At 32.7% G+C, this 25,865-nt stretch overlaps 2 protein-coding genes across 2 annotated transcripts; both read right to left on the reverse strand.

Moving 5' to 3' along the window:
* Positions 1-943: 943 nt before the first annotated feature.
* On the reverse strand, positions 944-2,822 carry LOC139902283 (uncharacterized protein At1g24485-like). Its single transcript, XM_071884923.1, has 3 exons — positions 2,686-2,822; positions 1,645-2,123; positions 944-1,107 (listed from the first exon to the last, which is right to left on the reverse strand). Exons 1-3 carry the CDS (start codon positions 2,820-2,822, stop codon positions 971-973), a joined length of 753 nt encoding a protein of 250 aa, XP_071741024.1. The 3' UTR covers positions 944-970.
* A 13,197-nt stretch (positions 2,823-16,019) lies between these two features.
* Positions 16,020-16,941, reverse strand: LOC139902284 (uncharacterized protein At1g24485-like). Its single transcript, XM_071884924.1, has 2 exons — positions 16,878-16,941; positions 16,020-16,393 (listed from the first exon to the last, which is right to left on the reverse strand). Exons 1-2 carry the CDS (start codon positions 16,939-16,941, stop codon positions 16,020-16,022), a joined length of 438 nt encoding a protein of 145 aa, XP_071741025.1.
* Positions 16,942-25,865: the final 8,924 nt, after the last annotated feature.

Below are 25,865 nucleotides of genomic sequence, written 5' to 3' on the forward strand. Positions count from 1 at the left end.
TTTTTTTTTTCAATCACATGTGATTGGATTTGACATGCGATAATCACATGTGATTGGCATGCACAATCACATGTGATTTACTGCATGTCAAATTTAATCACATGTGATTGAAAAAAAATTGAAAAAAAAAATTTCGAAAAAAAAAAATTTGAAATTTTATTTTTTTCGAAAAAAAAAAATTTTTTGAATTTTTTTTTCCAATCACATGTGATTATCGCGCAACGTGTCGCAATCTGATTGGTCCCTTGAATCTCAACTTAAAAATTGGTCTCATTTGAATATTCCTCTACAGTAGTAATTCATGTTTTATTTTTCGCCTCTAAAAAAAGTTTCAAGTCTACGAGTGAATATGTGTTCAGGAGATCGATTAAAAAGAGTAGTTAAGGCATCAGAATATTTCTTCTTTTCATAAATAATTATGTATTATGTATTACTCGTATGTCTTATGTAATATGTATTACTACTATGTACTGTATTAAATTTGCGGCACACAGAATAAACTTACAATCGTTGGAGACTAGGCATGGTCCCAAGAAAGCTAGGAATCGTGCCACTCAAACTGTTATTCTGTAAATCACTGAAATAATAAACTATGATGTTATTCTTCTAAGAGTTTTTTCCTTTTTTAATGCAAGACATCAAGATATATTTAAGGGGATTGAACTTGGGTCTTAATAAGAGATTTTCAAGTCTCAACCCCAAGCTACCCTTTTGGGTTAAAGTTTTGCATTTAAATCTTGTGGTTGCCAGAGAAAGATTTGAAAACGGTTAATGATTAATCAGGTTAGCCAGCGTACAGCAGACTCACATTATCTCAAGAGCATCCATGGAGCTAATATCAGGAAATGAACCCGTAAGATTGAAGCTATCAAGATTCCTGCAACAATAAAATTGGTACTCAGATTATTATATTGGAGGGCGTATTAATTGTACTAGTAATACGAAACAAAGAGATCGAAGCTTAGATAATTTACAAAGCAGTTACGCGAGGCATAGCATCATCACTGCAATTGAGCCAGTCCCACGAATATGGAAAGGGGAGGCAAGGATCACCACTCCATTCTTGTAACACATCAAATGTGCTTTGTAACAAAGCTAAAGCTTCCACTGTTTTAAAATAACAACAAGCTTAATTACCATTTGAAACTATTCCTCTATGTGCCAAACATGTAATAAGCATGAAGATTTCTTTTCTTTTTTTGGTAAAACACGGTAAATATAGCATTTTTTTGAACAACGGTATAGGATCACACACGGGGACTTAACCACCCACGCGTTCATCTCCCGCAGTTGCATAATCCGCCCCCAACTACTGCCCATGAGGAAACCCGGCACAATCCGAGGGCATGAGCGGTAAAACCACCCTCCCCCACTGCCCCCGCAACGTGATGTGCGGAAGGCACCCTTGGGTGGAATTCAAGGGTAAAGGGGAAAAAGGGCAACCTTGTGTGCAATGCTGCACCCACGGGAGTCGAACTCCTGACCTCTCGCTAACAGAGACATCTCACTACCACGTTATTAAATATAGCATAAACATGTGCTTAATTAAAAATTTGATTGACACTCACAGAACGTAATGGCTTTAAATCCATATATTCAATAAATTATAAAAAGGAACAATAGTTCAAAATTAAACGTACATACCATCGTTGCTATGAGTGCCATCAGTTAGAACATCACTAATTGTATAAAACTCTATGGCATTTATGATCGGGGGAAGATCAGAATCAGAGGTAGCAGATAACGAAAGATATGTGTCGGATGTGACTGAGAGATTATAAATGTGGCGTTCCTCGACTTTCATATAAGGAGGTGAAATTACGAGTTGCCCGGGCATACTATTTTCGTTTTCGTAAATATTGAAGGATCTGTTTTGATCAATACTTGTAACATCTGAGAAGTACATAATTAAGTAGGCCGGGGGATAATAAGCACTAATATTGGCAAACACAATAGCTAGCGATGTGTTTGGAACTGTGATTGCATTTTCAAAAACTTGTACAGGGGGGTTACTGGGTGTAGTCGTCACATCAATATTCATATATGCATCCTTTGTCACCTTGTTGGTACCGCTCTGGGCTGGATAGGGAAACCATATTCGGTCATAAGTATCATTCGGGTACCTGATGTCACAAAGAAACCAATGTTCACAATAGTTTAAAAAGTACTTATATCTATTCTATTATACTCCGTATATTCTATAACAACAATAATAATAATGTAAGTATGTAATTTGTAATATATGGAATATGTATGTATATTCTCATGTGATTTTCAACTTCCATTTTAATAACTGAGAATTGCTACATACAATATAATTCATAATTTTTTTTTTTTCACAAAATGAGAAGTTACATGCTATTAAAAAAATTAATATTAATCATTATCATCTATCATGACTCTCTTACTACATCTTAATGGGCCATATCATTTTTTTTAAACGAGGGACCCCACTGTGAACGGATATATTGGTTCCCTCATAGCAGGTAAAGCTCGGACATCAGGAATTCAAGTCTCACCTCGATGCCAGGTAAAACACCTTCCACTGAAAATTCCTAATTAAGTTCAAGAAAATGCCTTGGACATATGATTTGTCTTGATAATTTATAGAGTTAAGAAGGTGTGATCATTAGATCATTATCCATAAGATATGAACAAAGGGAATTTCATAATTAGATGGCATACCTAAGAAAGTTTTCACTTAAACCATAAGACAATCTGTCAACCAAGAAAATAGCTTGATTATCGTCGACTTCACTATAAACACCGGAGTCGAGGCTACGTATTGCGAGGGATGAAATAAATGGGAACTGATCAGGCATGGTTTGAGCCAAGCACACGCTGTAGTGACCCGAACTTTTCCATGTTTATATATATTAATTGAGATTGATATTTACATGATTAAATGTTTCCAACATGTTAAGCAATCAAACTTGTTAAGACTTGATTAATTGAAATATGTTTCATATAGACAATTGACCACCCAAGTTGACCGGTGATTCACGAACGTTAAAACTTGTAAAAACTATATGATGACATATATATGGATATATATATATATATATATATATATATATATATATATATATATATATATATATATATATATATATATATATATATATATATATAGTTAACATGATACTATGATAAGTAAACATATCATTAAGTATATTAACAATGAACTACATATGTAAAAACAAGACTACTAACTTAATGATTTTTAAACGAGACATATATGTAACGATTATCGTTGTAAAGACATTTAATGTATATATATCATATTAAGAGATATTCATACATGATAATATCATGATAATATAATAATTTAAAATATCATTTGATATTATAAACATTGGGTTAACAACATTTAACAAGATCGTTAACCTAAAGGTTTCAAAACAACACTTACATGTAACGACTAACGATGACTTAACGACTCAGCTAAAATGTATATACATGTAGTGTTTTAATATGTATTTATACACTTTTGAAAGACTTCAATACACTTATCAAAATACTTCTACTTAACAAAAATGCTTACAATTACATCCTCGTTCAGTTTCATCAACAAATCTACTCGTATGCACCCGTATTCGTACTCGTACAATACACAGCTTTTAGATGTATGTACTATTGGTATATACACTCCAATGATCAGCTCTTAGCAGCCCATGTGAGTCACCTAACACATATGGGAACCATCATTTGGCAACTAGCATGAAATATCTCATAAAATTACAAAAATATGAGTAATCATTCATGACTTATTTACATGAAAACAAAATTACATATCCTTTATATCTAATCCATACACCAACGACCAAAAACACCTACAAACACTTTCATTCTTCAATTTTCTTCATCTAATTGATCTCTCTCAAGTTCTATCTTCAAGTTCTAAGTGTTCTTCATATATTCTACAAGTTCTAGTTACATAAAATCAAGAATACTTTCAAGTTTGCTAGCTCACTTCCAATCTTGTAAGGTGATCATCCAACCTCAAGAAATCTTTGTTTCTTACAGTAGGTTATCATTCTAATACAAGGTAATAATTATATTCAAACTTTGGTTCAATTTCTATAACTATAACAATCTTATTTCAAGTGATGATCTTACTTGAACTTGTTTTCGTGTCATGATTCTGCTTCAAGAACTTCGAGCCATCCAAGGATCCGTTGAAGCTAGATCCATTTTTCTCTTTTCCAGTAGGTTTATCCAAGGAACTTAAGGTAGTAATGATGTTCATAACATCATTCGATTCATACATATAAAGCTATCTTATTCGAAGGTTTAAACTTGTAATCACTAGAACATAGTTTAGTTAATTCTAAACTTGTTCGCAAACAAAAGTTAATCCTTCTAACTTGACTTTTAAAATCAACTAAACACATGTTCTATATCTATATGATATGCTAACTTAATGATTTAAAACCTGGAAACACGAAAAACACCGTAAAACTGGATTTACGCCGTCGTAGTAACACCGCGGGCTGTTTTGGGTTAGTTAATTAAAAACTATGATAAACTTTGATTTAAAAGTTGTTATTCTGAGAAAATAATTTTTATTATGAACATGAAACTATATCCAAAAATTATGGTTAAACTCAAAGTGGAAGTATGTTTTCTAAAATGGTCATCTAGACGTCGTTCTTTCGACTGAAATGACTACCTTTACAAAAACAACTTGTAACTTATTTTTCCGACTATAAACCTATACTTTTTCTGTTTAGATTCATAAAATAGAGTTCAATATGAAACCATAATAAATTTGATTCACTCAAAACGGATTTAAAATGAAGAAGTTATGGGTAAAACAAGATTGGATAATTTTTCTCATTTTAGCTACGTGAAAATTGGTAACAAATCTATTTCAGCCATAACTTAATCAACTTGTATTGTATATTATGTAATCTTGAGATACCATAGACACGTATACAATGTTTCGACCTATCATGTCGACACATCTATATATATTTCGGAACAACCATAGACACTCTATATGTGAATGTTGGAGTTAGCTATACAGGGTTGAGGTTGATTCCAAAATATATATAGTTTGAGTTGTGATCAATACTGAGATACGTATACACTGGGTCGTGGATTGATTCAAGATAATATTTATCGATTTATTTATGTACATCTAACTGTGGACAACTAGTTGTAGGTTACTAACGAGGACAGCTGACTTAATAAACTTAAAACATCAAAATATATTAAAAGTGTTGTAAATATATTTTGAACATACTTTGATATATATGTATATATTGTTATAGGTTCGTGAATCAACCAGTGGCCAAGTGTTACTTCCCGACGAAGTAAAAATCTGTGAAAGTGAGTTATAGTCCCACTTTTAAAATCTAATATTTTTGGGATGAGAATACATGCAGGTTTTATAAATGATTTACAAAATAGACACAAGTACGTGAAACTACATTCTATGGTTGAATTATCGAAATCGAATATGCCCCTTTTTATTAAGTCTGGTAATCTAAGAATTAGGGAACAGACACCCTAATTGACGCGAACTCTAAAGATAGATCTATTGGGTCTAACAAACCCCATCCAAAGTACCGGATGCTTTAGTACTTCGAAATTTATATCATATCCGAAGGGTGTCCCGGAATGATGGGGATATTCTTATATATGCATCTTGTTAATGTCGGTTACCAGGTGTTCACCATATGAATGATTTTTATCTCTATGTATGGGATGTGTATTGAAATATGAAATCTTGTGGTCTATTATTATGATTTGATATATATAGGTTAAACCTATAACTCACCAACATTTTTGTTGACGTTTTAAGCATGTTTATTCTCAGGTGATTATTAAGAGCTTCCGTTGTCGCATACTTAAATAAGGACGAGATTTGGAGTCCATGCTTGTATGATATTATGTAAAAACTGCATTCAAGAAACTTATTTTGTTGTAACATATTTGTATTGTAAACCATTATGTAATGGTCGTGTGTAAACAGGATATTTTAGATTATCATTATTTGATAATCTACGTAAAGCTTTTTAAACCTTTATTGATGAAATAAAGGTTATGGTTTGTTTTAAAATGAATGCAGTCTTTGAAAAACGTCTCATATAGAGGTCAAAACCTCGCAACGAAATCAATTAATATGGAACGTTTTTAATCAATAAGAACGGGACATTTCAGTTGGTATCCGAGCGTTGGTCTTAGAGAACCAGAATTTTGCATTAGTGTATCTTATCGAGTTTGTTAGGATGCATTAGTGAGTCTGGACTTCGACCGTGTTTACTTGAAAAATGATTGCTTAACAAATTTTGTTGGAAACTATATATTTTTAACATGTGAATATTATGTGATATATTAATCTCTTAACGCGTTTGATATTATGTGATAGATGTCTACCTCTAGAACAAGTACCATTGACTCACCTAATAATAATGAAGAGTCAAATGTAAATTGGAATGATTCGTGGACTGATTCACAAGTTCCCGAAGAGGAACCGGAAGAAGAGTCGGAACCGGAAGAAGAATCGGAACCGGAAGAAGAATCGGAACCGGATGAAGAAATAGAACCGGTGGGGGAAATAATAAAACGGTTAAGTAAAAGAAAATCCTCAACCAACCGACCAAGGTTAATTATGGTCAATGGTGTTTCCGCCAAGGAAGCAAAATATTGGGAGGATTACCAATTCTCCGATAAATCGGATTCCGACGAGAATTCCGATGATGTTATAGAAATTACCCCAACTGAATTTAAAAAGGCAAAAGAAAATAATAAGGGAAAGGGCATAAAAATAGAGAAATCTAATTCCAACCCCGATGAACTTTATATGTATCGTCAACCCCCGAAGTCCTTAAGTTGTAACAATGACCCGGGAACCTCTAAACCACCAGGTTTTTCTAAACCAATGTGGAAAACGACGGCTCGTATTAGGGGAACATCATATATCCCTAGAAACTTAGCAAAACGAACCAAAACCGAAGAAGAAGAAACAAGCGAGTCAGAATAAGATAGTTGTATTCGTGTGGTGTAATATATGTAATATAGTGTGCTTATGCTTTATGATATATGTAAAAATTGTTTGTATTAATAAGTAATTTTTTTTATGAATCTAACTCTTGTCTATTTTACAGTATAAAAACACTAAATGGATAGACAACCCAATATTTTAAGAGACCTACCCGGAGACATGATTGATGAAATCTTGTCTAGAGTCGGTCAGAATTCTTCGGCACAACTATTGAAGGCGAGATCAGTTTGTAAGACATTTGAAGAACGTTCCAAGAATGCCTTGGTTTATAAAAGGCTTTCGTTCGAAATATGGGGGATATCACATTGGGAAATCCATAAGTTACGATGTGTTTACTTTGACGCATATATTGCGGGGAACCCAAATACTATTTTACGCAATGGTTTAAGAAATTACTTTGACTCAATATATCCGAATATTGGACTTCGTGATTTAGAAAAAGCGGCTAACATGGAACATAAAGAAGCATGTTATGCTTACGGATTAGTAATGTTCGCTTCTCACCAAAGTGAGAACAAGAACATCGGGCTACAACTATTAAACAAAATGTTCCCACAAGTGACGGAGTCGGTAATTGGGGTAAGAAATGAGGTTTTTAGATTGTTACGGGACTGTTGGACATTACGTAACCCTCGTCCCTTTGACAACGTTACAACACGCTGTCTTATCAACGGCCATAACGGTTATGTTCCACAAGACCAAGGATGGGAAGTAATCCTAGTAAAACCAGAATGCATGACTTGTTTCTGGACGTATGAATTACGTGTCTTTATTGCCTTTGCTGAACGACTTGTGTACTAGCTAGAATTATCTTCACAACCATCTTGTATCAAATTTATTTTGTGCTATATTTCATGCTATATGTAAAATAAGCAGTATTGTAAGTTTGTAAAATATTGTGTAAAAGTTTGAACGCGAAATATTATTATAATCAGTTTTTCATATAGAATTGTAGTAGTTGAATTGTATATTAGCTACTAAGTATGAACTTAACGGGTAGGTACTACCCGAATTTAAACTTATAAAATGCTAATATGAAGAAAAAGCTTTTATAAATGAGTTCATATTATGCTACGAAATACTATTAACTACTCTTAATATTCTGTATGATTAACTTGTTCCATTTGACTATTTTGAAGGAAATGGCACCGACTACTCGACACACCGTGAATATGAATGAAGAGGAATTCCGTACTTTTCTAGCTTCAAACATAGCCCAGTACAGGCTGCGCTACATACCAACAATAACCTTGGATCTAGCAGTACAGGAAATCGTGTAGGATGCACCTACAAAGAATTCACTGCCTGCAAACCTTTGGAATTTGATGGAACCGAAGGACCGATCGGATTGAAACGGTGGACCGAGAAGGTCGAATCGGTGTTTGCCATAAGTAAGTGCACTGAAGAGGACAAAGTGAAGTACGCTACGCATACCTTCACAGGTTCTGCGTTAACATGGTGGAATACCTATCTAGAGCAAGTGGGACAAGACGATGCGTACGCACTAACGTGGTCAGCATTCAAGCACTTGATGAACGAGAAGTACCGTCCCAGAACCGAGGTCAATAAGCTCAAGACAGAGCTTAGAGGGTTACGAACCCAAGGATTTGATATTACCACGTACGAAAGACGATTCACAGAATTGTGCCTATTGTGTCCGGGAGCATTCGAAGATGAGGAAGAGAAGATCGACGCGTTTGTGAAAGGATTACCGGAAAGAATCCAAGAAGATATAAGTTCACACGAGCCCGCCTCCATACAACAGGCATGTAGAATGGCTCACAAACTAGTGAACCAGATTGAAGAAAGAATTAAAGAACATACTGCTGAAGAGGCCAATGTGAAGCAAGTCAAAAGAAAGTGGGAGGAAAACGGTGATAAGAATCACCAATACAACAACAACAACAATTACAACAATAATCGCAACAATTATCCCAACAATCGCAACATCAATCGCAACTACAACAAACGGCCCAACAACAACAACAACAACAACAACAACAACAACAGCAACTATAACAATCATCCCAACAACAATAATAACCGCAACAACAACAACAATCAGAAGCAGCTATACCAAAGGTGTGAAAAGTATCACTCGGAGTTCTGCACCAAATTTTGCAACAAGTGTAAAAGAAATGGTCATAGCGCGGTGAAGTGTGAGGTCTACGGACCAGGGGTTAATAGAATAAAAGGAACAAATGGTGTCGGAACGAGTAATGGCGGAGCAAGTAGTGTCAGAGCAAGTTATGCCAATGTAGTTTGTTATAAATGTGGAAAAATGGGCCACATTATTAGAAATTGCCCGAACCAGGAGAACACGAATGGACAAGGCCGCGGAAGAGTTTTCAATATTAATGCGGCAGAGGCACAGGAAGACCCGGAGCTTGTTACGGGTACGTTTCTTATTGACAATAAATCTGCTTACGTTTTATTTGATTCGGGTGCGGATAGAAGCTATATGAGTAGAGATTTTTGTGCTAAATTAAGTTGTCCATTGACGCCTTTGGATAGTAAATTTTTACTCGAATTAGCAAATGGTAAATTAATTTCAGCAGATAATATATGTCGGAATCGAGAAATTAAACTGGTTAGCGAAACATTTAAGATTGATTTGATACCAGTAGAGTTAGGGAGTTTTGATGTGATAATCGGTATGGACTGGTTGAAAGAAGTGAAAGCAGAGATCGTTTGTTACAAAAATGCAATTCGCATTATACGAGAAAAAGGAAAACCCTTAATGGTGTACGGAGAAAAGGGCAACACGAAGCTACATCTTATTAGTAATTTGAAGGCACAAAAACTAATAAGAAAAGGTTGCTATGCTGTTCTAGCACACGTCGAGAAAGTACAAACTGAAGAAAAGAGCATTAATGATGTTCCCATTGCAAAAGAATTTCCCGATGTATTTCCGAAAGAATTACCGGGATTACCCCCACATCGATCCGTTGAATTTCAAATAGATCTTGTACCAGGAGCTGCACCAATAGCTCGTGCTCCTTACAGACTCGCACCCAGCGAGATAAAAGAACTGCAAAGCCAATTACAAGAACTTTTAGAGCGTCGTTTCATTCGACCAAGCACATCACCGTGGGGAGCTCCTGTTTTGTTTGTCAAGAAGAAAGATGGTACATTCAGGGTATGTATCGACTACCGAGAGTTGAACAAACTTACCATCAAGAACCGCTACCCACTACCGAGAATCGATGACTTATTTGATCAACTACAAGGCTCGTCTGTTTATTCAAAGATTGACTTACGTTCCGGGTATCATCAAATGCGGGTGAAAGAAGATGATATTCCAAAGACTGCTTTCAGAACACGTTACGGTCATTATGAGTTTATGGTCATGCCGTTTGATTTAACTAATGCACCAGCTGTGTTCATGGACCTTATGAACTGAGTGTGTGGACCATACCTTGACAAGTTTGTCATTGTTTTCATTGATGACATACTTATTTACTCAAAGAATGACCAAGAACACGGTGAACATTTGAGAAAGGTGTTAGAAGTATTAAGGAAGGAAGAATTGTACGCTAAGTTTTCAAAGTGTGCATTTTGGTTGGAAGAAGTTCAATTCCTCGGTCACATAGTGAACAAAGAAGGTATTAAGGTGGTTCCGGCAAAGATAGAAACTGTTGAAAAGTGGGAAACCCCGAAAACTCCGAAACACATACGCCAGTTTTTAGGACTAGCTGGTTACTACAGAAGGTTCATCCAAGACTTTTCCAGAATAGCAAAACCCTTGACTGCATTAACGCATAAAGGGAAGAAATTTGAATGGAATGATGAACAAGAGAAAGCGTTTCAGTTATTGAAGAAAAAGCTAACTACGGCACCTATATTGTCATTGCCTGAAGGGAATGATGATTTTGTGATTTATTGTGACGCATCAAAGCAAGGTCTCGGTTGTGTATTAATGCAACGAACGAAGGTGATTGCTTATGCGTCTAGACAATTGAAGATTCACGAACAAAATTATACGACGCATGATTTGGAATTAGGCGCGGTTGTTTTTGCATTAAAGACTTGGAGGCACAACTTATATGGGGTCAAAAGTATTATATATACCGACCACAAAAGTCTTCAACACATATTTAATCAGAAACAACTGAATATGAGGCAGCGTAGGTGGATTGAATTATTGAATGATTACGACTTTGAGATTCGTTACCACCCGGGGAAGGCAAATGTGGTAGCCGATGCCTTGAGCAGGAAGGACAGAGAACCCATTCGAGTAAAATCTATGAATATAATGATTCATAATAACCTTACTACTCAAATAAAGGAGGCGCAACAAGGAGTTTTAAAAGAGAGAAATTTAAAGGATGAAATACCCAAAGGATCAGAGAAGCATCTTAATATTCGGGAAGACGGAACCCGGTATAGGGCTGAAAGGATTTGGGTACCAAAATTTGGAGATATGAGAGAAATAGTACTTAGAGAAGCTCATAAAACCAGATACTCAATACATCCTGGAACGGGGAAGATGTACAAGGATCTCAAGAAACATTTTTGGTGGCCGGGTATGAAAGCCGATGTTGCTAAATACATAGGAGAATGTTTGACGTGTTCTAAGGTCAAAGCTGAGCATCAGAAACCATCAGGTCTACTTCAACAACCCAAAATCCCGGAATGGAAATGGGAAAACATTACCATGGATTTCATCACTAAATTGCCAAGGACTGCAAGTGGTTTTGATACTATTTGGGTAATAGTTGATCATCTCACCAAATCAGCACACTTCCTGCCAATAAGAGAAGATGACAAGATGGAGAAGTTAGCACGACTGTATTTGAAGAAAGTCGTCTCCAGACATGGAATACCAATCTCTATTATCTCTGATAGGGATGGCAGATTTATTTCAAGATTCTGGCAGACATTACAGCAAGCATTAGGAACTCGTCTAGACATGAGTACTGCCTATCATCCACAAACTGATGGGCAGAGCGAAAGGACGATACAAACGCTTGAAGACATGCTACAAGCATGTGTTATTGATTTCGGAAACAGTTGGGATCGACATCTACCGTTAGCAAAATTTTCCTACAACAACAGCTACCATTCAAGCATTGAGATGGCGCCGTTTGAAGCACTTTATGGTAGAAAGTGCAGGTCTCCGATTTGTTGGAGTGAAGTGGGGGATAGACAGATTACGGGTCCGGAGATTATACAAGAAACTACCGAGAAGATCATCCAAATTCAACAACGGTTGAAAACCGCCCAAAGTCGACAAAAGAGCTACGCTGACATTAAAAGAAAAGATATAGAATTTGAAATTGGAGAGGTGGTCATGCTTAAAGTTGCACCTTGGAAAGGCGTTGTTCGATTTGGTAAACGAGGGAAATTAATTCCAAGGTATATTGGACCATTTAAGATTATTGATCGTGTCGGACCAGTAGCTTACCGACTTGAGTTACCTCAACAACTCGCGGCTGTACATAACACTTTCCACGTCTCGAATTTGAAGAAATTTTTTGCTAAAGAAGATCTCACTATTCCGTTAGATGAAATTCAAATCAACGAAAAACTTCAATTCATCGAAGAACCCGTCGAAATAATGGATCGTGAGGTTAAAAGACTTAAGCAAAACAAGATACCAATTGTTAAGGTTCGATGGAATGCTCGTAGAGGACCCGAGTTCACCTGGGAGCGTGAAGATCAGATGAAGAAGAAATACCCGCATCTATTTCCAAAAGATTCGTCAACACCTTCAACAGCTTAAAATTTCGGGACGAAATTTATTTAACGGGTAGGTACTGTAGTGACCCGAACTTTTCCATGTTTATATATATTAATTTAGATTGATATTTACATGATTAAATGTTTCCAACATGTTAAGCAATCAAACTTGTTAAGACTTGATTAATTGAAATATGTTTCATATAGACAATTGACCACCCAAGTTGACCGGTGATTCACGAACATTAAAACTTGTAAAAACTATATGATGACATATATATGGATATATATATAGTTAACATGATACTATGATAAGTAAACATATCATTAAGTATATTAACAATGAACTACATATGTAAAAACAAGACTACTAACTTAATGATTTTTAAACGAGACATATATGTAACGATTATCGTTGTAAAGACATTTAATGTATATATATCATATTAAGAGATATTCATACATGATAATATCATGATAATATAATAATTTAAAATCTCATTTGATATTATAAATATTGGGTTAACAACATTTGACAAGATCGTTAACCTAAAGGTTTCAAAACAACACTTACATGTAACGACTAACGATGACTTAACGACTCAGTTAAAATGTATATACATGTAGTGTTTTAATATGTATTTATACACTTTTGAAAGACTTCAATACACTTATCAAAATACTTCTACTTAACAAAAATGCTTACAATTACATCCTCGTTCAGTTTCATCAACAAATCTACTCGTATGCACCCGTATTCGTACTCGTACAATACACAGCTTTTAGATGTATGTACTATTGGTATATACACTCCAATGATCAGCTCTTAGCAGCCCATGTGAGTCACCTAACATATGTGGGAACCATCATTTGGCAACTAGCATGAAATATCTCATAAAATTACAAAAATATGAGTAATCATTCATGACTTATTTACATGAAAACAAAATTACATATCCTTTATATCTAATCCATACACCAACGACCAAAAACACCTACAAACACTTTCATTCTTCAATTTTATTCATCTAATTGATCTCTCTCAAGTTCTATCTTCAAGTTCTAAGTGTTCTTCATATATTCTACAAGTTCTAGTTACATAAAATCAAGAATACTTTCAAGTTTGCTAGCTCACTTCCAATCTTGTAAGGTGATCATCCAACCTCAATAAATCTTTGTTTCTTACAGTAGGTTATCATTCTAATACAAGGTAATAATTATATTCAAACTTTGGTTCAATTTCTATAACTATAACAATCTTATTTCAAGTGATGATCTTACTTGAACTTGTTTTCGTGTCATGATTCTGCTTCAAGAACTTCGAGCCATCCAAGGATCCGTTGAAGCTAGATCTATTTTTACCTTTTCCAGTAGGCTTATCCAAGGAACTTAAGGTAGTAATGATGTTCATAACATCATTCGATTCATACATATAAAGCAATCTTATTCGAAGGTTTAAACTTGTAATCACTAGAACATAGTTTAGTTAATTCTCAACTTGTTCGCAAACAAAAGTTAATCCTTCTAACTTGACTTTTAAAATCAACTAAACACATGTTCTATATCTATATGATATGCTAACTTAATGATTTAAAACCTGGAAACACGAAAAACACCGTAAAACCGGATTTACGCCGTCGTAGTAACACCGCGGGCTGTTTTGGGTTAGTTAATTAAAAACTATGATAAACTTTGATTTAAAAGTTGTTATTCTGATAAAATTATTTTTATTATGAACATGAAACTATATCCAAAAATTATGTTTAAACTCAAAGTGGAAGTATGTTTTCTAAAATGGTCATCTAGACGGCGTTCTTTCGACTGAAATGACTACCTTTACAAAAACAACTTGTAACTTATTTTTCTGACTATAAACCTATACTTTTTCTATTTAGATTCATAAAATAGAGTTCAATATGAAACCATAGCAATTTGATTCACTCAAAACGGATTTAAAATGAAGAAGTTATGGGTAAAACAAGATTGGATAATTTTTCTCATTTTAGCTACGTGAAAATTGGTAACAAATCTATTTCAACCATAACTTAATCAACTTGTATTGTATATTATGTAATCTTGAGATACCATAGACGCGTATACAATGTTTCGACCTATCATGTCGACACATCTATATATATTTCGGAACAACCATAGACACTCTATATGTGAATGTTGGAGTTAGCTATACAGGGTTGAGGTTGATTCCAAAATATATATAGTTTGAGTTGTGATCAATACTGAGATACGTATACACTGGGTCGTGGATTGATTCAAGATAATATTTATCGATTTATTTCTGTACATCTAACTGTGGATAACTAGTTGTAGGTTACTAACGAGGACAGCTGACTTAATAAACTTAAAACATCAAAATATATTAAAAGTGTTGTAAATATATTTTGAACATACTTTGATATATATGTATATATTGTTATAGGTTCGTGAATCAACCAGTGGCCAAGTGTTACTTCCCGACGAAGTAAAAATCTGTGAAAGTGAGTTATAGTCCCACTTTTAAAATCTAATATTTTTGGGATGAGAATACATGCAGGTTTTATAAATGATTTACAATATAGACACAAGTACATGAAACTACATTCTATGGTTGAATTATCGAAATCGAATATGCCCCTTTTTATTAAGTCTGGTAATCTAAGAATTAGGGAACAGACACCCTAATTGACGCGAACTCTAAAGATAGATCTATTGGGCCTAACAAACCCTATCCAAAGTACCGGATGCTTTAGTACTTCGAAATTTATATCATATCCGAAGGGTGTCCCGGAATGATGGGGATATTCTTATATATGCATCTTGTTAATGTCGGTTACCAGGTGTTCACCATATGAATGATTTTTATCTCTATGTATGCGATGTGTATTGAAATATGAAATCTTGTGGTCTATTATTATGATTTGATATATATAGATTAAACCTATAACTCACCAACATTTTTGTTGACGTTTTAAGCATGTTTATTCTCAGGTGATTATTAAGAGCTTCCGCTGTCGCATACTTAAATAAGGACGAGATTTGGAGTCCATGCTTGTATGATATTGTGTAAAAACTGCATTCAAGAAACTTATTTTGTTGTAACATATTTGTATTGTAAACCATTATGTAATGGTCGTGTGTAAACAGGATATTTTAGATTATCATTATTTGATAATCTACGTAAAGCTTTTTAAACCTTTATTGATGAAATAAAGGTTATGGTTTGTTTTAAAATGAATGCAGTCTTTGAAAAACGTCTCATATAGAGGTCAAAACCTCGCAACGAAATCAATTAATATGGAATGTTTTTAATCAATAAGAACGGAACATTTCACACGCTAACCGTATCTCCTTTTGCAACGAAAATTACTTCTTTCCTTGTAACTTCACTAAGTGAAGTGTTGATTGTGTCCCAAAAGTTCCCATCAAATATGAGATCAAAAGTTGGAGTCAATAATCCATCGTAATTTCCGTAGTAGAAAGTTGCCCTCGCTAGAATTTTGGTGCCTCGTGTAACATTTATCGAATAACAATTTTTGTTTCGACTTTTAAAAACCCTAAGGGTGTCAAGCACAGGAGATATAGAGTATTTTTGTTCGACTGTAGCAGAAACGCCATTAGAGATAATTGTATTATCTGGACTCCATGTTATCATGTCTATAACCGTTGATGTCGTTGTCTCCCCGCAATCAATGCTTGCAATCACTATATACAAGAGTTAAATAACCTTTTAAACATCGAAATATAACATATATTATCGAATTTACATGTGTTCATCGGTTAGGTGTATAATTTTTTTTGTTTAATCGATCCAATTTTTTAATTTCCGATAGAAAAAATGAAACTAAACCGAAAATTCCTATTACTACTATATACTAATTCCCATAGCTGAGAATAGTAAGGGAATAGTAACCCATTTTACGCTTCACCCAGTTGTACGTTGCACAGAAACCGTTGTACCCACAGGGTCCACTACTGAGCTACATTTTTTTTTTTAAATCCACCCCCTCATTCTCCCCTACAAATTTTACTAAAGGTTCACACAAAAACGTTGCACCGATTTTTTAAACTAATTTTCTTAAAAAAAAACGTTACGTTTAACTTTTTTTTACCCTTCTTTTTCCCTACAAATTTTCCCCAAATTTTCGCCAACGTTTTCTACACTAATACATATATTTCAGTACGTTACTGCAAACAAAGTTAGGCCTCACAGTCTGAAGCTTCGCAAACAACTCTTGAAGGGTCCATGCCATTGCCAAAAACTATCCACACGATGGCGCGACATCGCGTGCCCAATAGTTAAAATCAAAATTAATTTCAAAATTAAACATACCGAACCAATTTCAACTTCATTTTTTTTGTTTAGGTTTTAGTTAAAGCCCAATTACTTTTATTAAAAGCAATAAATGACGTATGAAGTTATAAAACATACATGATTATATGATAAATGTTACATATATTCAAAGTCAAAACAAAATATTTGTATGAAAAAATTACGTCGATAGTACCTGTGGTTTGTTTTGTTTTTCATCACAGCACCTATACTAATTTTTTTGCTTCATTAGTACCTCAGCTTTGTTGAACAATCCTGGTTAGTACCCAACACCTCACATGTGCAACACATGTGAGGGTAATTTTGTCATTTTATGTATAATAAGTAAAGCCTAGGTATCACTCATGTAAAAGTGTACAAACCACGGGTACCAATGACGTAATTTTTCATATCAATTACTTTAAATGAATTATTTATTATTATTATTTATTATTATTATTATTATTATTATTATTATTATTATTATTATTATTATTATTATTATTACTTCCAATGTATTAATTATCTCGTTAAATTTGGCCGTCTGAATAATATGAACATCTCATATCCCACCTAAACTGTATACTAACTATTATAGTTATTTTTATTTAAGATTATTATAATTTCTACACCATATACAAAGTCCTATTTATTATTTATAATTAATTATTTAACATTCTATTAAAATTTTTAAGATGTTTAAAAAAAAAAAAAAATTAGTTGTCACATATATTTTTAATAAGCTTTTTCGATTATATATTATGCTTACTATTTTTGACAATTAATTTGATGTATCCCGAAAATAAATATTAATAATATAAATAGGACAAAAAATATATAGGTTTTGAACGATCGCCGATATGCGTTGATATTGCTCAGTTAATGCATATTCTTAGTCGCAATATCAGTCCCAAATGTTATGATTTTATGTGTATTAGAGTAGTTTTCGGTTTGTAATTGGTTAAAATGTCCACTGCGTCGAATGAAGTGTTATTATGGATTTTCAATGATATAAAGATCAAAATGAAGATAAAATGAAGATTTCTAATGAGCAACAAAAGAGTACAACATCGCGCCTCAAGACTACAAGTTAAAATGATCGAAATCACGAAATCTGCGCGCCTGCACGAAAAAAATCAGGTCTCCAGACGTCCGTAACTCAAAAATCTACAACTTTCAAGAAGGAACCTTACGCGAAACGCGTACACATCTACGCGAAACGCGTACGTTTTGGACGAGATTCAGATTAGATTTCACATGGGGGCGGCCACTTTTATCTTTAATATTAATTCTTTTTTAAAGTGTACAGCAAAAAAAGGGGTGTGCTACTCTACCTACTACTTCAACTCTCAAATATTATGATATAATACGGAGTAGTTAGGACAGAGGCCTACAAGTAGGCAGTAGGCAACAACCATAGAAAAAAAAATATAGTTATCTACTGTCTAAAATTATTTCCCATATACTCCGTACCAATTTACTCTTCAGTTTATATTTCGGTATCAATATTATTTTCAAGTTCAAGTTAGGTAGTTTAAATATTGTAAGGGTGGTATTATTTGTGATTAAGTGTATTATTGTGCGAGCGCAAGGGTGCTTTCATTTCCATTTTTTTACCATTTGTAACCATTAAATTGAAGACCTTTTGTAAGTTTGTTACTTTCATTTTTATTATTGTAATTGTTACTTATTATTATGTTTATGTTTATGTATTATTATTTTCACTCCCGTATCATTATCATGATTAGTTAGTAAATTCCAATAGTGTTCGCTTAGATGTAGATTCCATTAAAATTATTGTTATCAATTTTTATCATTATTATTATGTTTATATATTTATATTTTTATGTTTACCCTAGTATAATGAGTAGCTAAACTTCCCTAGTGTTTGCTTAGATGTAGAGCCCCTAGTGAAATGGATTGTTATCATTTGTAGAAGTTAAAATGTAACTTTAGTATTTTTAACATTGAGCCTAATTAAAAGAACCATTATTATGTATTTGGATATTTAACCCCTGTCACTTAATTTGTTAGATTAAAATAACGAAAGTTATTTTTATTTATATAAATTAAGCTTCAACATTAAAAGTGATCTAGACGAACTTATGACTAATTTACTAACACTAAATTAAAAGTAAGGTTCGGTGGTTTGGGTAATATCACTAGTCATATAATAGTGAAATTGTAAAAAGGGAAACCGTTATGATTTGGGTTTTGGCGAAGGTCAAAACTGGGTTGGGTCTCAATTTAAATACTTAAGGACTAGTAACTATCTAAATATAATCTAATGAAAATTAGATTTAATTTAGTTAGTCAAAACTTATTATTTATTCGAAAGGAAAATATAAGTTTTATACTAAACATTTTAATACGAGCTTAAACTTAAAACAATCCATGGATCTAGAGGTGACACATTTAAGTAAACACCCCCATTTATATATATTGTAAAATATTTATTATTATTATTTACGTATTATTTATAGCTCTAAAATATAAAAATATACATCAAAATACTAAGATTATACCAGAACTGTTTGTCACATCGTATAAAGCATACGCGGATCGCGTATAATGTCACACGAATCGCGTATCATTAATAATATACGCGTATTGCGTATATACCTACACGAAACGTGTAAGTGTAGATACAGTACTGTTACGGTTTTAGTTTAAATTCTAAGTTTTAATTAAATCTTTTTATTATTATTTCCCTTTTCTACTAGATTAACTATCGGTAATTTAATCTCTTAAACTCCATTCTCCCTGTGGAACGAACCGGATTTACCAACAAACTAAACTACGCGGATATGACTAGTTGCCTATATGTGTGAAATCAACCTAAAATCATTAAAACACCACATATACAATAAATCAATTCGTGTAACAAAATAACTCAAATCCGTTCATAAATAAAGGTACTGTTTCAACCCATCATGCGTATTATTTTTATATAGGTTTTGAACGATCGTCGATATGCATCAATTGATGCTTCCAAGCAATCCGTTAAAACCATTCATTTCTTCATGAGCGCTATACAAACGAGCTATATCGCTACTCGTTGGTTTCCTCAAATATTCATCAACATACAATTCCAAAATACATTTACAAAAGCGATTAAGATAGATAATTGATGTACCTTTAGCCATTTGTAAGTATTCGTCAAACATATCCGCTGCTATATCATAAGCCAATTGACGTGACGCGGATGTACATTTTTATATCGTTGTGAAACTTGTCGACCAAGAGCATCATTTTTTTTGTTTAAAAAAATACGCATATCGACGATCGTTCAAAACCTATATATTTTTTGTCCTATTTTTATTATTAGTATTTATTTTTGGGATATATCAAATTAATTGTCAAAAATATTAAGCATAATATATAGTTGAAAAAGCTAATTAAAAATATATTTGACAACTAAATTTAAAAAAAAACATCTTAAATTTTTTAATAGAATGTTAAATAATTAATTATAAATAATAAAATAATAATATATTACTTTGTATATGGTGTATAAATTATAATACGTTATAAAAGTTAAATTGGATGTTAATTTTATTATTATTATAGATATTGTATAGTAGATTTTTTGAGTATAAATATGTGTGTTATGAGTTTATAAAATACACACTAAATATATTCTCTCATATTCTCTCTATATACTTATTAGTCTACAATCAAGAACTAGGCCACTAAAGGTAGTTATAAGCCTACTGAATTATAACACGTTATCAGCACGAAGTGCTCCGTATAATCAAGGTTTATCTAAGCAAGCACACGTCACTAATCAAGGTAAGAAATTATCTAACTTTTATTAACTTCACTAACATTTATATTTATGTTATTTAAGTTATATATGGTCGGTTATACCGCCTGAATTATATTTCTATAATCTAACTTTTATTAACTTCACTAACATTTATATTTATGTTATTTAAGGTATATATGGTCGGTTATACCGCATGAATTATATTTCTGTAATCTAACTTTTATTAACTTCACTAACATTTATATTTATGTTATTTAAGTTATATATGGTCGGTTATACCGCCTGAATTATATTTTCTGTAATCTAACTCTTATTAACTTCACTAACATTTATATTTATGTTATTTAAGTTATATATGGTCGGTTATACCGCCTGAATTTTATTTTATGTAATCTAACTCTTATTAACTTCACTAACATTTATATTTATGTTAATAAGACCTCATGATTGTACGCAACACGTCATTTGACAACACGGTACTTTATGTACGCAACACGTCATTTGACAACACGGTACCATGGGTCGAGATTAATTCCGATCAATACGAACACGATGGGGTCTTTATATATTATCTAACATTTATGATTACTTATGCAATTAATCATTATTTATTTCATGCATAGTAATGTTTATTCTTAAATTTATAATCTTAAAAGTTAAAATAAAAAAAGTAGTTTGTATTTTTATTAAAAGTAAATCTTAAAAGTTAAAATAAGAAAAAGTAGTTTGTATTTTTATTAAAAGTAAATCTTAAAAGTTAAAATAAGAAAAAGTAGTTTGTATTTTTATTAAAAGTAAATCTTAAAAGTTAAAAATAAGAAGAAAGTAGTTTGTATTTTTATTAAAAGTAAATATTAAAAGTTAAAATAAGAAAAGTAGTTTTTATTTTTATTAAAAGTAAATCTTAAAAGTTAAAATAAGAAAAAGTAGTTTTTATTTTTATTAAAAGTAAATCTTAAAAGTTAAAATAAAAAAAAGTAGTTTGTATTTTTATTAAAAGTAAATCTTAAAAGTTAAAATAAGAAAAATATATTATAGTAATATATATTATAACTTAATATATATTATAATAATATTATTAATAATATAATATGAACCTATATTCTATCCTTCCCTTATGGTTTTATTATTTGTAATCATACCATTATTCCTTTGTTTGCTACTTATGAATCTAAACTAATTCTAATTTCATGTTATTATTTGTCTATTAAAAAAAAATTGATTATGATTATGATTATGATTTATGTTGTTCATCTTTCTGAAAATAGAAAATGTCAAACTTATCAAAGCTTGAGTTTGATGCCTTAGACGTATCGGGAACAAACTACACATCATGGGTTATGGACGTAGAAATAAATCTTGGATCATTGGGTATTCTAGAAACTTTAAAAGAAAATAATACTTGTTCCGATCAAGATAAATTAAAATCAAATGCTTTTATTCGCAAACATATTGATACCACTTTCAAACATATGTTTCTCACTATCAAAGATCCACATGTTTTATGGGAAAGTATCAAGAGTAGATTCGATAATCAAAAGGAAATATTACTCCCAGCTGCGAGGGAAGAATGGAGAAATCTAAGGTTCCAAGATTTCAAAAAGGTAAGTGAATACAGCTCGGCCATGTTCAAGATCCGTTCAAAGCTTCAATTCTGTGGTCAAGAAATAAGTGATGCTGATATGATGGAGAAAACTTTCTCCACAATGCATTCTGCAAACATAACTGTGCAAGAAAATTTAAGATTGCAGAATTATAAAACTTTTTCCAAACTTCAAACTTATCTGTTAGTTGCAGAAGTTAATAAAGAATTACTGATGAAAAATCAAGAATCTCATCCTACCAGTGCGCTAGCATTTCCTGAAGCTAATGCTATTAACAATAATAATAATAATAAAAGAAGAAATGCACATAGACGAGGGCGTGGACAAGGTCGTGGCCATATTGGCCAAAACCATCATCATGGAAATTACCATAACAATAATAAAAATTATAACTATGTTCGAAATCACCCTTATGGTAATGGTCGTGGTGGTGGTCGTGGTCGTGGTGGTAGTGGTCGTGGACAAAGAAATAATAATCCACAAAATTATAAAATTCAAACACCATACAATCCCACAAATCACAATGTTGAAGAAGGCTCTTCAAAGAATGTTGAAGATTCTTGTTACCGATGTGGTAAAATTGGCCACTGGTCTAAAAACTGCCGAACAAATCAGAATTCTGTTAATCGGTATCAAGAATCCCTAAAGGGAAAACGAAAAGAAGCAAATCTTGTGGATGACCTTGATACAAAAATCACTGAGCCAACTTGTGACTACTTTAATGAATAAATTTCTCATATATATATATATATATATATATATATATATATATATATATATATATATATATATATATATATATATATATATATATATATATATATATCCTATTATATGTTCCCGTTAAATAAATGGTTGTAGATTTTCAATCTACACCATATCTAGTTTACTACATATTTCCTTATTATGTGCTATCGTTTGTAACATGTTTTGAATGTAATATATTGATGAATTATGTACTCATTATTTTTTTCTCATATTTTTTTTTGAAGTTCATGATGTATACTGCTGGAGTAAAAAATTAGTTAAATGGTGAAGATATTTGTATTGCAGACAGTGGTGCCACTCACACCATACTCAAATCTAAAAAATATTTCACAGACTTGAAAGCAACGGAAGGAACTATACATACTATATCAGGTCCTGTGGACTTAATAAAAGGAATGGGAAAGGCAAAATTCATGTTACCAAATGGTACGAATTTTCTGATAAATAATGCCTTATTTTCTCCAATGTCAAAGAGAAATTTGTTAAGTTTCTCTGACATATACCAAAATGGATATGATTATCAGTCAGTGACAACAGAAAATGGAAAATATTTAAGTATCACTGATAAGAATCGTGTAATTGAAAAACTACCAAGACTTCATTCTGGTTTACATTATACACATATAAATGTACCTGAAGTAAATGTGGTAGTTAAAGAAAAATCATGTGATCCTGTAATGATCAGTTTGTGGCATGAGAGATTAGGCCACCCAGGATCAACAATGATGAAAAGAATAATACAAAATACACATGGACATCCATTGGCGGATCAAAAGATCCCTCATGATGCACTTATCCCATGTACATCATGCTCACTTGGAAAGTTGATAATAAGACCATCACCTCTTAAGGTTGAAAAAGAATCACCAATATTTCTTGAAAGAATTCAAGGTGATATATGTGGACCAATTCATCCACCATGTGGACCATTTAGATATTTTATGATTCTAATAGACGCATCTAGTAGATGGTCTCATGTTTGTCTATTATCAAGTCGAAATATGGCATTTGCAAAATTTCTTGCTCAAATTATTAAATTGAGAGCACATTTCCCTGATTATACTATTAAAAGGGTGAGACTAGATAATGTCGGTAAGTTTACGTCTCAAGCATTTAATAACTTTTGCATGTCTATTGGGATTATTGTTGAACATCCTGTTGCCCATGTGCATACACAAAATGGTTTAGCTGAATCATTAATTAAACGATTGCAGCTAATAGCTAGACCATTGATAATGAGAACAAAACTCCCAGTATCTGTATGGGGTCATGCAATTTTGCATGCTGCAATATTGATTCGCATTAGACCAAGTGCAAGTCATACATATTCTCCCTTGCAACTTGCTTTTGGCCATCAGCCAAATATTTCCCACCTTAGAACATTTGGTTGTGCGGTTTATGTCCCTATCGCACCACCACAACGCACTAAAATGGGTCCTCAAAGAAGGATGGGAATATATGTTGGATATGAAACATCTTCAATAATAAGATATATTGAACCCATGACTGGTGATGTTTTTACAGCACGTTTTGCTGATTGTCACTTTAATGAAACATTATTCTCTAGATTAGGGGAAGAAATAAAAAATAAAGAAAATGATGTTTCATGGTGTGAACCTCAATTAATGTATCTTGATCCTCGCACAAAAGAATGCGAGACCGAAGTTCAAAAAATAATGCATATGCAAGAACTTGCGAATAAATTTCCTGATGCATTTAGAGATACAAAAAGAGTGACTAAATCATATATACCAGTAGCAAATGCTCCAGATCGAATTGAAATTCTAAAAACTGGCAATAATGTCATTCTTGAGTCTTTGACACGCCAGAAACGTGGGAGACCAATTGGTTCCAAAGATAAAAACCCTCGAAAAAGAAAATCAGCTGATAATGAGGTAAAAGAAAGTGTTCAAGAAGAACCACAAATCAATACTCCTTCTGCAGAGGAGATTGATGATGTCAATACGGAATTTTCAATCAATTATGCACATTCAAAAATATTATGGAACCGAAATGAAATGAAAAATCTTGATGAGATATTTTCATATAATGTTACATATGACATCATGAATGATGATGATGATCCAGAACCAAAATCTATCATAGAATGTCAAAATAGACATGATTGGGATCATTGGAAAGGAGCAATACGAGCTGAATTTGAATCGCTCAATAAAAGAAAAGTTTTCGGATCTATCATTCTCACACCTAAAGATGTGAAACCTGTGGGATATAGATGGGTTTTTGTGCGAAAAAGAAATGAGAAAAATGAAGTTACAAGGTATAAAGCTAGACTTGTAGCTCAAGGTTTTTCTCAAAGACCAGGAATTGATTATGAGGAAACTTATTCTCCTGTTATGGATGCAATTACTTTTAGATACTTAATCAGCCTGGCAGTTTCTAAAAATTTAGAAATGCATCTCATGGATGTTGTGACTGCTTATCTTTATGGATCACTTGATAGTGATATATATATAAAGATACCTGAAGGATTTAAGGTATCAGAAGCAACCAATGCAAAACCCAAAGAAATGTACTCAATCAAGTTACAAAGGTCTTTATATGGTTTAAAACAATCGGGTCGCATGTGGTATAAACGATTAAGTGATTACTTGATAAACAAAGGGTATACCAATAATCTTATTTGCCCATGTGTTTTAATTAAGAAAACAACATCCGGATATGTGATCATAGCTGTTTATGTTGATGATCTTAATATCATAG

This window comes from Rutidosis leptorrhynchoides, chromosome 3 (genome assembly GCF_046630445.1).
Source record: "Rutidosis leptorrhynchoides isolate AG116_Rl617_1_P2 chromosome 3, CSIRO_AGI_Rlap_v1, whole genome shotgun sequence".
Taxonomy (NCBI): Eukaryota; Viridiplantae; Streptophyta; class Magnoliopsida; order Asterales; family Asteraceae; genus Rutidosis; species Rutidosis leptorrhynchoides.

Bases quoted from the DNA above. Each gene is read 5' to 3' on its own strand.
- LOC139902283 (XM_071884923.1), bottom strand. From the start codon at position 2,822: ATGCCTGATCAGTTCCCATTTATTTCATCCCTCGCAATACGTAGCCTC. The intron at 2,124-2,685 runs GTATGCCATCTA...TTGTGACATCAG, and splicing joins TTAAGTGAAAACTTTCTTAG to GTACCCGAATGATACTTATG. The intron at 1,108-1,644 runs GTATGTACGTTT...ATTTTAAAACAG, and splicing joins TGGCACTCATAGCAACGATG to TGGAAGCTTTAGCTTTGTTA.
- LOC139902284 (XM_071884924.1), bottom strand. From the start codon at position 16,941: ATGGCATGGACCCTTCAAGAGTTGTTTGCGAAGCTTCAGACTGTGAGG. The intron at 16,394-16,877 runs GTAACGTACTGA...TCTTGTATATAG, and splicing joins GAGGCCTAACTTTGTTTGCA to TGATTGCAAGCATTGATTGC.